The sequence below is a fragment of the Stigmatopora nigra genome, chromosome 23 (assembly GCF_051989575.1).
Source record: "Stigmatopora nigra isolate UIUO_SnigA chromosome 23, RoL_Snig_1.1, whole genome shotgun sequence".
Lineage (NCBI taxonomy): Eukaryota > Metazoa > Chordata > Actinopteri > Syngnathiformes > Syngnathidae > Stigmatopora > Stigmatopora nigra.
This window is the reverse complement of record NC_135530.1, coordinates 6,702,364-6,717,383: the sequence shown is the minus strand read 5'-3', so window position 1 is coordinate 6,717,383 and position 15,020 is coordinate 6,702,364. Positions and strand designations below refer to the sequence as shown.

The 15,020-nt window shown below is 39.8% G+C and overlaps 1 protein-coding gene across 8 annotated transcripts in view; it reads right to left on the bottom strand.

Moving 5' to 3' along the window:
- The window catches only part of wnk1b (WNK lysine deficient protein kinase 1b), a 61,196-nt gene extending 54,942 nt beyond the window's left edge, over positions 1-6,254 (bottom strand). For all 8 annotated transcript variants that reach the window (XM_077709363.1, XM_077709359.1, XM_077709360.1 and 5 more), the window contains exons 1-2: positions 5,736-6,254; positions 472-1,760 (exon numbers count right to left, since the gene is read on the bottom strand). In XM_077709363.1, the coding sequence (XP_077565489.1) occupies positions 472-1,302 (831 nt within the window). In that variant the 5' untranslated portion in view covers positions 1,303-1,760; positions 5,736-6,254. The remainder of the gene's footprint in view (positions 1-471; positions 1,761-5,735) is intronic.
- Positions 6,255-15,020: the final 8,766 nt, after the last annotated feature.

The following is a 15,020-nucleotide window of genomic DNA, read 5'->3' as shown; positions in this document are numbered from 1 at the left end:
AATCAAAAAAATCCCCCAAATTATTCCAAAATCCAATTTTTCCCAGCAATATAACATCACTTAAATTGACATTTGCGTGCCCTGAACAACTTCAAGTGACGTAAAAGTAATGTAACGTTTTAAATCTCACTCCTAATTGTATGACTTTTACTCCCAATCTCACTGAAATCCCCTTAATATAACGTGAAAAGCAAAAATACGGTACTTCTGATCCACAAACCTTAACACATTGTCTACAATATTTTCACGACTATAAGGCGCATCACATTATAAGGCGCACCCCCAATGAATGACACATTTTAATTTTTCTTTTCTAATATAAAGCACACTGGATTATAAGGCGCCCAGTCTATTTTGGAGAAAATGTAAGACATTTAAGTGCACCTTATAGTCGTGAAAATACGGTACTTAAATTTCCTAACAAGCTCCCTTGTTGGTTTAGAAGTGTGGACATAGTAACTGTGAACATACCTGCAGCTCGCACCACGCCACTTCCACAGTTGTCTCTGTGTCGAGCCCCTTGTACACAGTCTTGAAGGAGCCTCTCCCGATCTCGATATCAAACTTCAGGAAGCGTCCATCCGGCGACGTTCCGACCGCCTTTGTCTCCGCCTCCTCGATGTCTTCCTGCACTCTCTTCTCGGCCTCCCGTTGCTCGGCACGCGCTTTGGCCAGCTCGGTTTGGCGCTCTTTCTCTTCAGGCGACTTCCCATCTTTGGCCCCCAATCCCTGGGCGTCGTCGTCGCCTGGCTTGTCTCCGGTTTTGCCGTCCACACCCTGCGCATTCGAGCTTAGCTCCTTTGCACTGGGCGCCACGCCACTACTGTCCAAACTAGAACGCGTCTCGGCGTCCCCGCCATCTAGATTTGGTATTGGCACGTCTCCAGATCCTCCACCTGACGCGGGCTGAGGCGAAGCACCCTCTTTTGAGGGCCCCTGGAGAGTCGCCGCCGCCGCTCCGGTGTCTCTCTGAGCTAGTCCGGGACTGGGGTGCTGAGGAGTGAAGTCTGGTGGCGACTGGAGGATAACAGCTCCCTTGCTCGGTAGGTCCAAGGCCGTGGCGTTGGAGTCGCAAATGACACTCCTACGAAAGAAGCGGTGCTCCGCCGTCTTGGAGTCTCGCTCCATGGTGTGCCGTCTCTGCCGCCGTTGGACCTCCGGGTGGCCCTCCAGCTTCTCCACCACATGCGTGTCCGAACTGGCGGAGCCGTTCACATTCTTACGGGGGTTTTGTGCCGATGGCGATGGCGGGGCCGGCGCCACGAACGTTACCGCCTTGCCGCTACTTTGATTCGCCGACATTATTCCACCGGACGAAACAGCACCGAGGTGGGCTTCTGTTCCACTTTCAAAAGCTCAACCTCCGATTGAAATGGTCAATCAAGGGGGAACGCACTGAAGCATCCTCTAGATAAGGTGGCCTGATTTGAACTGGTTCAACGAAAGAACCGCAAGTTCTAGTCCTAAGTCCCTCTTAAGGGTCCTTGAGGGAAGCCCCCGGGGATGGCGGGGGCGCTTTCCTTTCAACGCCCAGGAGAGGGATGTCAACAGGGAATCAGAGTTGGGGGCCTTCAAGAGATAAAAACTCAAATCCATCCTGCTGCCAACATACAGTGAGCATCCACCAAGACATGGAAAGGCCAAGAATGTTCTGAACTCCAAAAGCTTGGGAATCTCAGGTTGTGTGACCTTGTTTAGGCTGTTTAGGAAGGCCTAACCCAGCCCTACCCGCCCAACTGGATCCAATTTGGTTCTCGTCTCTGAAATGAGAAGAAACAAGCATTGAAATATTGTTTGGATTAATGTCTGGGACAATTGTTCAACGTTGGACAGGAAAGCCTTTGGTGATTTTCTGTTTCCTTGTTTGTCTGCTAGGACCGGTCAAGTGTCATTGATCAATTAGGACCACCGTGTTGTCCTTGGTTGTGCAGCGGTAAATCAACAAGGCAAAGTGGAAAGATGGAAAATGTTACGGCTGTGGGGAGGTGGGATAATCAAGCGGGAGGAAATGTGTTGAAAAGGGGCAACAATACCATTGGCTTTTTGATGATTCCTCAAAGGAGCGCCACCAAACGATAAAACAATTGAAAAAGCTTTTTTCCCTTGGCTTATACTCGTAGAAAGCAATCAATGTAAGTCATGATTGATGACCCATGACTGACCCCCACGAGACAAGATGTGCATAATTAGATTAAAGTATTTGGGATATTTGATCATCAATAAGAGGAGCTTGTAAAACCGCCGTCGTGTCAGAAGACTTCAATGCAATGCAACAAACTCTCAAGTGACATAGTACAGGTGGCCGGACGTTTGGTCGCCGGTCTTTTGGTTGCCGGTCAAATGTACTCGTACTGATACTAAACAGTACTTAGATAATAAACTCTCTCTCTTAGATATTAATCTCTCTCTCATGAAGATAATTTTGAGAGCTGGTTTCAACAGTACTTGGATAATAAACAGTACTTAGATATTAACCTCTCTCTCTTAGATATTAAACTCTTTCTCTTAGATATTAAACTCTCTTAGATATTAAACTCTCTCATGAAGACAATTTTGAGAGCTGGTTTCAACAGTACTTGGATATTAAACAATACTTAGATATTAAACAGTACTTAGATATTAAACAGTACTTAGATATTAAACAGTACTTAGATCTTAAACAGTACTTAGATCTTAAACAGTACTTAGATATTAAACGGTATTTAGATATTAAACAGTACTTAGATATTAAGCAGTACTTAGATATTAAACAGCACTTAAATATTCAACAGTACTTAGATATTAAACAGTACTTAGATATTCAACAGTACTTAGATATAAAACAGTACTTAGATATTAAACAGTACTTAGATATTAAACAGTACTTATATATTAAACTCTCTCATGAATATAATTTTAAGAGCTGGCTTCAACAGTAAACTCTGTCACCATTTGACCGGCGACCGAATGTCCGAGCACCCATATTACAACGCAAAGTACGACAGAATCAGACATTGGCACGTCTGAATATTAACTCCTTTTGACTCCCAATTTATCACAAAGTCACCGCAGCCTGGCTAACCTCAAGGTTAGTCTACTGTCTGGCCAGGGAGCAGCTTAAGGAAGAGGTCACTGAGAGAGGCGGGGATAAAAGGCCTGGATGGCAACTTCACGCATGTCTGGAAACCACGTCAAGTATGTTTGTCAGAAAAGTAAATTTGCTCAGCTCTATGAACGGCAGCGGGACACACCTCAGCCAAGGCCGAACAATCCTAATTTGGATCGACCAGACACTGCGCGCCTTCAGATAGCTCCTTCTTCCACGTACGCCTGAACACTGAACGCGTTGATTAGTAAAATATATTAAAAGGCGCGTTCCAGCGAAAACCAAGTTCGGCCCATTTGGGTAAATGTGAATTCAATTGAATGCTTTTATTTTCATTGCCAACGTTGTCCAAATATTTTTTCCCCAAGATGGCGCCATCACGCGAAAGCCAGTGGCAGTAGCTCTGTCCACTCTTTTTTGTTTTTCGTGTTTTACAGCTCCTCTATCTTTTTTTTAAATGACATATTTTAATATTTCTTAATACATTCCTTTTTGCTTTATTTTGTACTTTATACTTTAATAATGAGTGATAAGTATGTTAATACTCTAGTCCTTTTTTTCTGTTTATATTTCATATGTACTGTTAACGGATGCACTTTTTTATGTGTATCGTATCTTGTGCTGACCCGGCCCATCTTTCAAATTTTTAAAGTCAATGTGGCCCCCGGGCCCAAAAGTTTGCCCACCCCTGTCCTATGTCCTCAGGTCGAATTGAGTACGGTGACTGCTCTTGGGAAGAAACTGTCGTTGAGTCTATTGGTTTGAAGGAATTTCAACAACTGCTGTAATTAACCGTGTACTAAATCCTCTGCTTCGGCTTGCATAGGCAAACGGATGCCCTGCAGGGGTTGGGGAAGTCACCACCGTCCGTGTTGGAGCCTGCCGCCCGAGTTCCGTGCGTGTGTGAGGCAATAGAGGTGATGCCGGCTGATGACGAAGACGCAGCTGTTTCACTCATCCTTAGCCAAAAGGAGTTTCAACAGCTGCGTGCCACATTGGCCCTTGCCATGTGGACGTTGCATTTACTGTAATCCTGTTTTTTCTTTTTGTATTTCATGTTATGCCTTTCTGAAAAAGTGAGGTGTTCCCTCACCCTGATTTATCATGGGTTAGCACGGCCAGAAAATAATGGATGCTTATTTCTCTTACAGTAACACCTTGACATACGACTGCCCCGACATATGAGGAATTTGAGATATGAGTAAAATTCCGAGCACATATTTACCTTAAGATAAGAGACAAATTTTAAGATACAAACATACAGATGGTGCACTTTCTTTCTCGCCACATCTCCCTTTGTGCAAAGATCTCTATGGGCACTGGGCGAAGCATTGCATTTTTCTGTTTTTTTTTAAGCGTTAGTCCAGGGGTAGGGAACCTATGGCTCGTGAGCCTTATGTGGCTCTTTAGATGGGTGTAGGTGGCTCTCCGCAAACCTGTGTGGTAAAATATGGGAACCGCTGGTGAGAGACCTAAGTCCCGGTCGCACCAAAAGGATCACTGTAACACCAAAACTATCTCTAGCGCCTTTTTAAAATCATACTTTTTCTTCATTAGACTCTTTAGCATGCATTCTCTCATTGTTAGCAACAGTGACATGTTCTCAAAATAATTCCAACATTTTTTGATTTTCAAAGTGATGAAATGAATAATAAATGCTCACATTTTCATGTATTTTTACTTTTAAATTCTTAGTATGACTCTCAAGGAATAATGTTTTAAAATATGAATTGTTTATGGATCTCCCGACCCCTGCATTAACCTCTTTGCCTTTAGTTATTGCAAAAGAAGGTTTAAATTTGGTGAAACTTAAGATTAAATTTTTTTAACTGTGTGTAGGAATCTAAGTTAAAGTTTATGTTATGTCTCTCTCTCTCTCTCATCCATGAAATCCACATTGTACTGAATAATGCGTCATTCTAGTCTTAAAAATCATAACCACTTATTTGTTACTCTGTTAGTAGATGGTGAATTACAACCAATAAAAAATGTTTTTTCCCATTATAATATCCTGTTTTTTTTTTCAGAGGGTGTGAACAAATAAATTTGTATTTAGTTAATTTCTAAGGAAAACGTTTTAATCGAGTAAATTAAAAGCTTGTATCTCAAGGTAACACTGTATGCACATGTTTATATTTATTAATAAGTGGTGTCCTTTTCTTAAATAAATCAGAGTCAAACAGTTCAGTTTATTTTGCCATCCCATTATAATTATATTAAGTATTTTCACCTGTTGACTAATCACTTGCAAGCATGCTTGATATGAATTCGACATATTTTTTTGTGCTTTGTGGGAACAAAGTGCCACCAAGTGACCTCTTAATAGGAAGGAAGAAAACAATTAGCCAGCGTATTATTAAAAAAAAAGTCCAGTAAAATTGAGGATATTGCTTTTTTATTAGATTTGGGGGTATTAAAGCTACTGGTGAGTTGTTATGAGCTCCTGATTGGTTGACAGTAAAATCAACATGAGCACAAAACAGCAATAAAGCCAATTAAATTAATGTCAGTCAGTCTCACGAGACAAAAAGGATGCTTGCGGGGCCTTATGTTTGGAATAAGCATCATGAACACCCCAATTTAAAACAAAGATGTGCATGAAATAGAGCTGGCGAGAGGAGAATTATAGAAGATATTGGGTAAATATTACCTGTTACATGTACAACAGGCAAGTTGATGAAGACGAGCCTCCTTCTTCCTCTTCGTGCGCTGCAAAAAAACGGCGTGTCACGACAGTGCGTCACATTAAGCCAAAAGATGCCCGACAAAACCCCCAGAAAAACTGCTGCCACTCCAACAACTACATAACGCTTCGGCCATATCTTGGGTTTTGTTGTTGTTGTTGTTTTTTTCTTTTTTTTTCTGCAGAGAGATGCGTCCAGACAGGCGGCAACGCACGCAGCTGCAAGCCGTTAGACACACGCCTCCCACCGGGCAGAGAAGCCAAGTTCGCCCGCTGATGTCGCGGAGGTTTTGTTTCAGTCGATCCGGGTCGTGCTTTCAAAAGTTACACGTTTTTTTCTTTCTTCACGCGTATCCACAGTTGGTCCACATGGTATATTTTGGAGAATTAAATTCCTAGAAATCCCGGTGAGCGTGCGGAGTTAAAAGCACCGCTGTTGGGACTTCTCAACGTGTTCTGAACTGATCAACTGCGATGACTCGACAAGCAACCTCTGTCAAGTGTGACGACACAGAACCGGAAAAGGCAGGCAAATCACAACGCCGGACTTTCACATTAAGATGACAAACAAAATATAAGCGTTCAAATCCATATCATTAGTTGGGAATACAGCAGTGGCGGTCCGTGAATTTCCTAGTGACGCCTTCAGCCTGCATAACGGATTGTGAAGTCCCTGAGGCAAATTTCTGATCCTGACAACAAATAATGGCTGAAATGTGATTGGTTAAATGCTTAAATATGAAAACACACAACAGTGAAGCAGTGCAACTATGGGGGAAAGCAATGAAAGGAAGCTAATAGATGATTAGGAATTCTTTAATAAGTATTGATGGACAAAATATATGATATATGATTCAGATATCTCTTAGGCCAGCAGAGAAGGCCTTGAAGGCCCCAATGGCACACCACTGGTATACAGCATGACGGAGCAATGAAACATTCTGAACAAACATTTTCCTCACGTTCAAATTTCATGACTTGGTTTACTCGTACGCTTCCGGATTTGAACTTTGAGAATATTTTATTTTGGGAGCTCATACAGGAAACTGTCTATTACACACATTTCTACTTTTTGTGTACACTCCATCAATTTAAGTGTGTAAATCAGTTATGACGAGCCAGAATGATGTTTTTTTTCATATTCAGTTTTAAAACTCTAGTATCTTACTTTTTTTCTCTTTTAGTCATTCTCATCTAATCTAATTTTCTGAACCACTTTATCCTAGTTAGGGTCGCGGAGGGTGCTGGAGCCAATCCTAGCTGTCTCTGGTTAGGAGGGGGGGGGGACACCTTGAGTCGGTGGATTGTTGGAGGAAACCGGAGTACCTGGAGGAAACCCACGCAGGCCTATGGAGAACATTCAAACTCCTCACAGATAGAAATGACTTGGATGTGAACCCAGGATCCCACAGCTGTGAGGCCGACGTGCTAACCCAGACATGGGCAACCTACGGCCCGCCGGCCACATCCAGCCCGCTAGGCCTTTTAATCCAGCCCGCCGACGTTGTACGAATAATGTTTTTTTTTTTTTCTCCCAAGATGGCGCCGTAACACGGAAGCCAGTAGCAGTAGCAATGTCCACTCTTATTTGTTTTTTGTGTTTTACAGCCCGTCTATCTTTTTTTAAAGGACATTTTAATATTTCTTAATACATTCCTTTTTACTTGACTTTGTACCGTATACTTTTTTACTTTAAATATGATGAATATATCTGTTTATGTTTCATATGTACTGTTAACGGATGCACTTTTTTATATGTATATCTTGTCCTGACCCGGCCCATCTGTCATTTTTTTTAAAGTCAATGTGGCCCCTGGGCCCAAAAGTTTGCCCACCCCTGTGTTAACCACTCACCCACCGGGCCGCCTAAATAAATCACTGATTGTTGGGCGTAAGCATGCAAAATGACATCTCAATATCATTTACTGCATTTATCAGGCATGTTTTACTTTCGTATGTGTAGGGAAAGTCCACACAGGAAAGCCAACAGCTGAATTTGAACCCACAACCTCAGAACCGTGTGTTAATCAGTACTCTTACCATGATACGAGCTCGTTAACCTGTCGCGTTCTTAACATTCCACAGGATGCATCCTCACCTCTTCTGTCATCAAGCACCCCCTGGTTGTCAGCCTACGTGATTTATCCCGCCTGCTTTTCGTCACTTTGACGAGCAGCAGACTTTGACTTCAGGGCACGGGATAGCCATACATAGACCAGACTCCAGAGATATGGCTTGTATAGAGCACAACAGTCGCAAAAAAACTCACACTGAGTCTACAAAAGAACTTTGTTGGATTTTGTTGTGGGTCGCGAGCCACATGCGGCTCTTAGGATGGGTGCATAAGGCTCTCGGCTAATCTATTAGCGAAAATGTACCTCTAAGACCGCTGTAACCATATATTTTTTAATATTAGACTCTCTTGTGTATGTATGATCATTGATTTGCAACAACATAACAATGCAGTTTAAATAAATCTGAGAAAAAGAAGCACACCTTTTCATTTATTTGGTCTTTTAAATTCCCAGTATGGCTCTCAAGGAATAACATTTAAAAATAGGAATTGTTTCTGGCAAAAAGGTTACCGAGCCGTGGTCTGAGTTCATGATTGACAGCTCAAACAAATATGATTCATACGATTCTTATTGGTGATATTTGCAAGAAAAAAAGGCTTACTATACATGGTCATTTTTTTTCCCAAAAGCCTTACTTTACATGGTCATTTTTACAAGAAAAAAATATTTTACATGGTCATTTTTGCAAGAAAAAAATATTTTACATGGTCATTTTTGCAAGAGAAAAGTGCTTACTATACAATGGTCATTTTTTCCCCAAAAAAGTCTCACTTGACATCGTCATTTTTCAAGAACAAAAGCCTTACTGGTCATTTTTGCAAGAAAAAAACCTTACTTTTCATGGTCATCTTTTGCAAGAAAAACGGCTTATTATACATGGTCATTTTTTCCCCCAAAAAGCCTTACTTTACATGGTTATTTTTACAGCATTGCGTGAATCGGGCCTGCTGGGTTGCGACAGGTTGGACATTTTAGGCAACTTTCACTCTTGCTATGAGCGTGCTGTGGAAAACTAGCACTTTCTCATCTTCCTCTTTTCCTCAGTGAGGGTGCTTGCCGTCATTTGACCCGGCGTAATTCTCAGACCAAAACTCTCAGGTCAAGCGACAATAGTCCCTGCAGTAAATCCTTCCACCAGAGAGTGTCACTAAAGAACCCGGGGTGGGTTTCTCTATCAAACCATTTCTATTAAAGCCCCCAATATTCGCTTCCAACCAATATTCCCTCTGAATTTTTCATTGGTCTGGGAAGAAAGACAAGCTCCCTGAGCGCACTGAGTACCAGTGTGAGCGACATCATCATTGCTTGCTATGGGCACACACCAGTATAACACCTGCCATAAGCAGGTGCATGTCAATTTTCCCTCTAATTTTTCGTGTAAAACATGCTGTAATACACAAAAAACATAAGAGTGAACAGAGCGATTGCCACTGGCTGCCGCGCAAACAGCGCCATCATGGGGAAAGGGGTAAAAAAAATAGAAAAAAGTTTGGATTTTATTTACTGCGCGCCATATGATTGATGCTGCGCAGAGAAGACAAAAGTACAGTGTTCCCTCGGTTATCGCGGTTAATGGGGACTGGGACCACCCGCGATAAGTGAATTTCCGCCAAGTGGGGATTCCCCTTCAAAAATGCTTCATTTGAATTTAATTCCCATTTTTTTAATTACCCCCTGTATACAGTACACCATATAGAATACGGGTAGAGAGATTGAAATTCATGTTATAACAAAAAAAACTGTAAAATATGTTGTTCAGTGTAATATTTGTATTTTTTTCCCCAAAAAATCTGCGAAGTTCTGAGTCCGCGGTAGCTGAACCGCGAAGTAGCGGGGGAACACTGTAGTGAGCTATTGTGCACGCACGAAGCTTTAAGGAAACATTCCCAAGGTATCTGATTGGCTGTCAAACACGAAAAACATAAGTGTGGACAGAGCTACTGCCACTGGCTGCCGTGTAAACGGCGCCATCATAAGGAAAGGGGTAAAAAATCATTAAAAAATTAAATTAAAAAAGGTTTGGATTTTATTTACTGCGCGCCATATGATTGCTACTGCGCAGAGAAGACGAGAGTAGTGCGCAATTGCGCACACACTCAGCTTAGAGGGAACATTGATTTCAACACTTGTGGAATCCCAATCTAGTCCACAACTCTATATGTTACCAATCCCTTGGTAAAATGCCGATGTGGGGGCAATTAAAGTAAATGAACTGTTTCTTCCTGCAAGTGCTTGGCTGATGTTTAAATATGACTTTGTGGTTTGGTTGTGAATTGTAATTGTGTGTTGGAAATTCCTCAGCAGGGTGGATGAGAATGGGAGGATCTACATTCACTTCAGTGATCATCATCATCTTTTTTTATGGGCTTAGTTGTCTTACAAAATAGAGGGAGTTGACTTTGTGGCGGCACAAAAGCTATATTCCATCTTCCTCATTTGGCGAACAATGGCAGGAACTCGGGCTGCAAGAACGTGCTTGCTTGTTCTTGAATAGCCATATTTCAGGCACTTTAGGGCTAAATTGGGAAATATGACCAACTTCTAACAATTGGATAGCATATCTGTCAACTAGTACGTTTATCTGTCAACTAGTACGTTTTATACGTATTTTATAAGTTTTTTTTACCATTTCAAATCATGTACACCGTACACCTACTTTTGTACGGGGATTTTTTTTTTAAATCACCAATATTTATGAAAACCGATCTCAACAAGACCGTTTTGGCTAAAATTCAGATAGTCTCGTAGGCTGGTAGTCAACGACGGTACTGTCATTGATCGTTACTATTGTCACGGTATACCAGCAAAAATTATTGAAAAAAAATTGGATTTTATATACTGCGCACCATATGATTGCTACTGCGCAGAGAAGACTAGAGTAGTGCGCAATTTCGTACGCGTGCAGCTGAGAGGGAACATTGCATACCTGTCAATTTGTATGTTTTATACATATTTTTTACGTTTTTTTACCATTTCAAATCATGTACGCCGTACACCGACTTTTGTACGGGGAATTAATAAAAAAAAAAACCCAATATTTATGAAAACCGATCTCAACAAGACCGTTTTGGCTAAAATTCAGATAGTCTCGTAGGCTGGTAGTCAACGACGGTACTGTCATTGATCGTTACTATTGTCACGGTATACCAGCAAAAATTATTTAAAAAAAAATGGATTTTATATACTGCGCACCATATGATTGCTACTGCGCAGAGAAGACTAGAGTAGTGCGCAATTTTGTACGCGCGCAGCTGAGAGGGAACATTGCATACCTGTCAACTTGTACGTTTTATACATATTTTTTACGTTTATTTACCATTTCAAATCATGTACGCCGTACACCGACTTTTGTACGGGGAATTAATAAAAAAAAAACCCAATATTTATGAAAACCGATCTCAACAAGACCGTTTTGGCTAAAATTCAGATAGTCACGTAGGCTGGTAGTCAACGACGCTACTGTCATCGATTGAGACTATTGTCACGGTATACCAGCAAAAATTATCGTACGTGCGTACGGCAATATCGATAAGTGATGACATGCGTAGATATACATAGAGTAAATATCGTGGAAGCAAGCATGAAGGAGCCACCTAGTAAGAAACGAGTTACAACGGGTAAACATGCGTCGTACGGTGTTTGTACGTTTTTTTGGGGGGTTTGTACGGGGAATCATAATCATTTATAAGGGCAGTTATCGGCAGAAGTTGACAGGTATGGGATAGACTGGATGTTGACTACATTGTAATTGGGCCACGTCAAATAACAATTCGGTGTCATTTTGGAGACCAAAGATTGGGAATTATTTAAATTGTCTTATGTTGGAGGACAGTGCAAGGGGGGCACAGCAGGGGTCGCGGCACAAAAGAAGACTTTAACATTTCTGAATTGGAAATATAAACATTGACCCATTTTTGACTCATTATTAAACTATTGTGATTCAAGTCGGCAAATTGTGTCGGAAATGAACATGTTTTGTTGACGTCAATCGCCTTTATCATGCCGTTATCATGCAAGGGTTGAGGGGAGGGCCGGAGTCTATCCTGGAGAACTACGCGCTGTAGGCAGGGTGCACATAGACATTTTACAGCAGGGGTGGACAAACTTTTGGGCCCGGGGGCCACATAGACTTTAAAAAATTGTGACAGATGGGCCGGGTCAACACAAGATACGATACATATAAAAAAGTGCATCCGTTAACAGGACATATGAAACATAAACAGAAAAAAGGACTAAAGTATTAACATACTCATCACTCATTAAAGTAAAAAGTATAAAGTACAAAGTCAAGTAAAAAGGAATGTATTAAGAAATATTAAAATGTCATTTAAAAAAAAGATAGACGAGCTGTAAAACACGAAAAACCTGACAGATGGGCCGGTTCAGCACAAGATACGATACATATAAAAAAGTGCATACGTTAACAGTACATATGAAACATAAACAGAAAAAAAGGACTAAAGTATTAACATACTCATAACTCATCATTAAAGTAAAAAGTCTAAAGTACAAAGTCAAGTAAAAGGGAATGTATTAAGAAATATTAAAATGTCATTTAAAAAAAGATAGAGGGGCTGTAGAACATGAAAAAACAAATAAGAGTGGACAGAACTACTGCCACTAGCTTCCACGTGACGGCGCCATCTTGGGGGGAAAAACATTATTTGGACGTCGGCAGGCCGGATTAAAAAGCCTAATGGGCCGTTTGTAGCCCGCGGGCCTTAGTTTGCCCATGTCTGTTTTAGAGCGTTCCATCAGTTTCATGGATGAAAAACCAGAGTACCCAGAAAAAACCCACACGAGAATGGGGAGAGAATGCAAACTCCACACTAGAAGGCCGAGGCTGAGAGCGAAATGAAGCGACTGGTACTGCCCGGTGCGTCTTTTTCTCTGTGTGTGTTATAGACAGCAAAATACCAGCAGAGCCTGGCACTGAAAAAATGGGAATAAGGGAGACAAAGAGTGTAAAGACAACAATGAGACAGTCTGACAACACACAGGGATTGATTGTGCAATGCACCAAGTGTCACATGTCTTTAGAGCTCATTTGAAATCTCATCTTAGGTCAGTGGCAATGTTTGACTGAGCATTTTGCATTAAAAAGTACATTGAAATATCTCCGGACAGTCTAAATCTGACATAGGCAAACTACGGCCCGCGGGCCACATACGGGCCCGTTAGGCGTTTTAATCCGGCCCGCCGACATTGTCCAAGTTTTTTTCTCTCCCCAAGATGGCGCCTTCCCGCGGAAGCCAGTGGCAGTAGCTCTGTTCACTTTTATTTGTTTTTCGTGTTTTACAGTCCCTTTATCTTTATTTAAATGACATTTTAATATTTCTTAATACATTCCTTTTACTTTGTACTTTTTGCTTTACTTTGTACTTTATAATTTACTTTGTACTTTATACTTTACTTCGTACTTTATACTTTACTTTTTACTTTATACTTTTTACTTTATACTTTTTACTTTATACTTTATACTTTATACTTTTTACTTTATACTTTTTACTTTATACTTTTTACTTTATACTTTTTACTTTATACTTTTTACTTTATACTTTTTACTTTATACTTTTTACTTTATACTTTTTACTTTATACTTTTTACTTTATACTTTTTACTTTATACTTTTTACTTTATACTTTTTACTTTATACTTTTTACTTTATACTTTTTACTTTATACTTTTTACTTTATACTTTTTACTTTATACTTTTTACTTTATACTTTTTACTTTATACTTTTTACTTTATACTTTTTACTTTATACATTTTACTTTATACTTTTTACGTTATACTTTTTACTTTATACTTTTTACTTTATACTTTATACTTTATACTTTTTACTTTATACTTTTTACTTTATACTTTTTACTTTATACTTTTTACTTTATACTTTTTACTTTATACTTTTTACTTTATACATTTTACTTTATACTTTTTACGTTATACTTTTTACTTTATACTTTTTACTTTATACTTTATACTTTATACTTTATACTTTATACTTTATACTTTTTACTTTTTACTTTTTACTTTTTACTTTTTACTTTTTACTTTTTACTTTTTACTTTTTACTTTTTACTTTTTACTTTTTACTTTTTACTTTTTACTTTTTACTTTGTACTTTATACTTTATACTTTACTCTGTACTTTATACTTTACTCTGTACTTTATACTTTACTCTGTACTTTATACTTTACTCTGTACTTTATACTTTTTACTTTACTTTTTACCTTACTTTTTACTTGACTTTGTACTTTATATTTTTACTTTACTTTGTACTTTATACTTTACTTTACACTTTTTACTTTATACTTTACTTTGTACTTTTTACTTTACTTTGTACTTTTTACTTTTAACTTTACTTTATACTTTTTACTTTACTTTTCACTTGTTTCATATGTACTGTTAACGGATGCACTTTTTTATATGTATCATATCTTGTGCTGGCCCATCTGTCAATTTTTTCAAGTCAATGTGGCCCCCGGGCCCAAAAGTTTGCCCAGCCCTGCGCTAACGAATGGTGATGGCAGCCCCGATATTAGCCTCTCAAGGGAGGGCCGTGCCAAAAATAACTTGGAAGCTCTCCTAAAAGCGCTTCCCATTCGACTCGCGGAATGAAAGAAGCCCGTGCGGCAGGTTGTGCCGGTGTTTCGCAATTGTTTACATGCACATAAGACCTTGCGACTACTTGTGCTCAGGTGACTCAGCTTTCCCTCGAGGGGGAAAAAAAATACAATACAACAAGTCTTAAAGTGCATCTTTAGAGACGCTTATCTGACAAGTTGTGAAAGAAGACAGGATTAAATCCCGGTAGCAAAAAATGCTTTCCCGTTACGATAAGTGACTATTTCTTTTAAAAAAAATAACTCTTTAAGTTTCGAGGAACGATTATAGAAAAAATGGTGGGCGGATATTCTTGTTGTAACAGTCACTCATTTAGGGATTATGCTGGAATCTGCAGCTATAATGGTCCTCAAAAACCTCTAACTATAATGGTCTTAAAAACAATTGAAGTGAAATACTCCTGAGTGCTGAAAGCCCAGAAAACCACAAGGTGTCATTTGTGTCATGAAAAATGCTTGGAAAAAAATTCCAATTACAATGTGTAATAATTGTGACTCCATTGTAAATATGACGGGACCCACAAAAACCTTTCCAATCAAACAAGAGTCC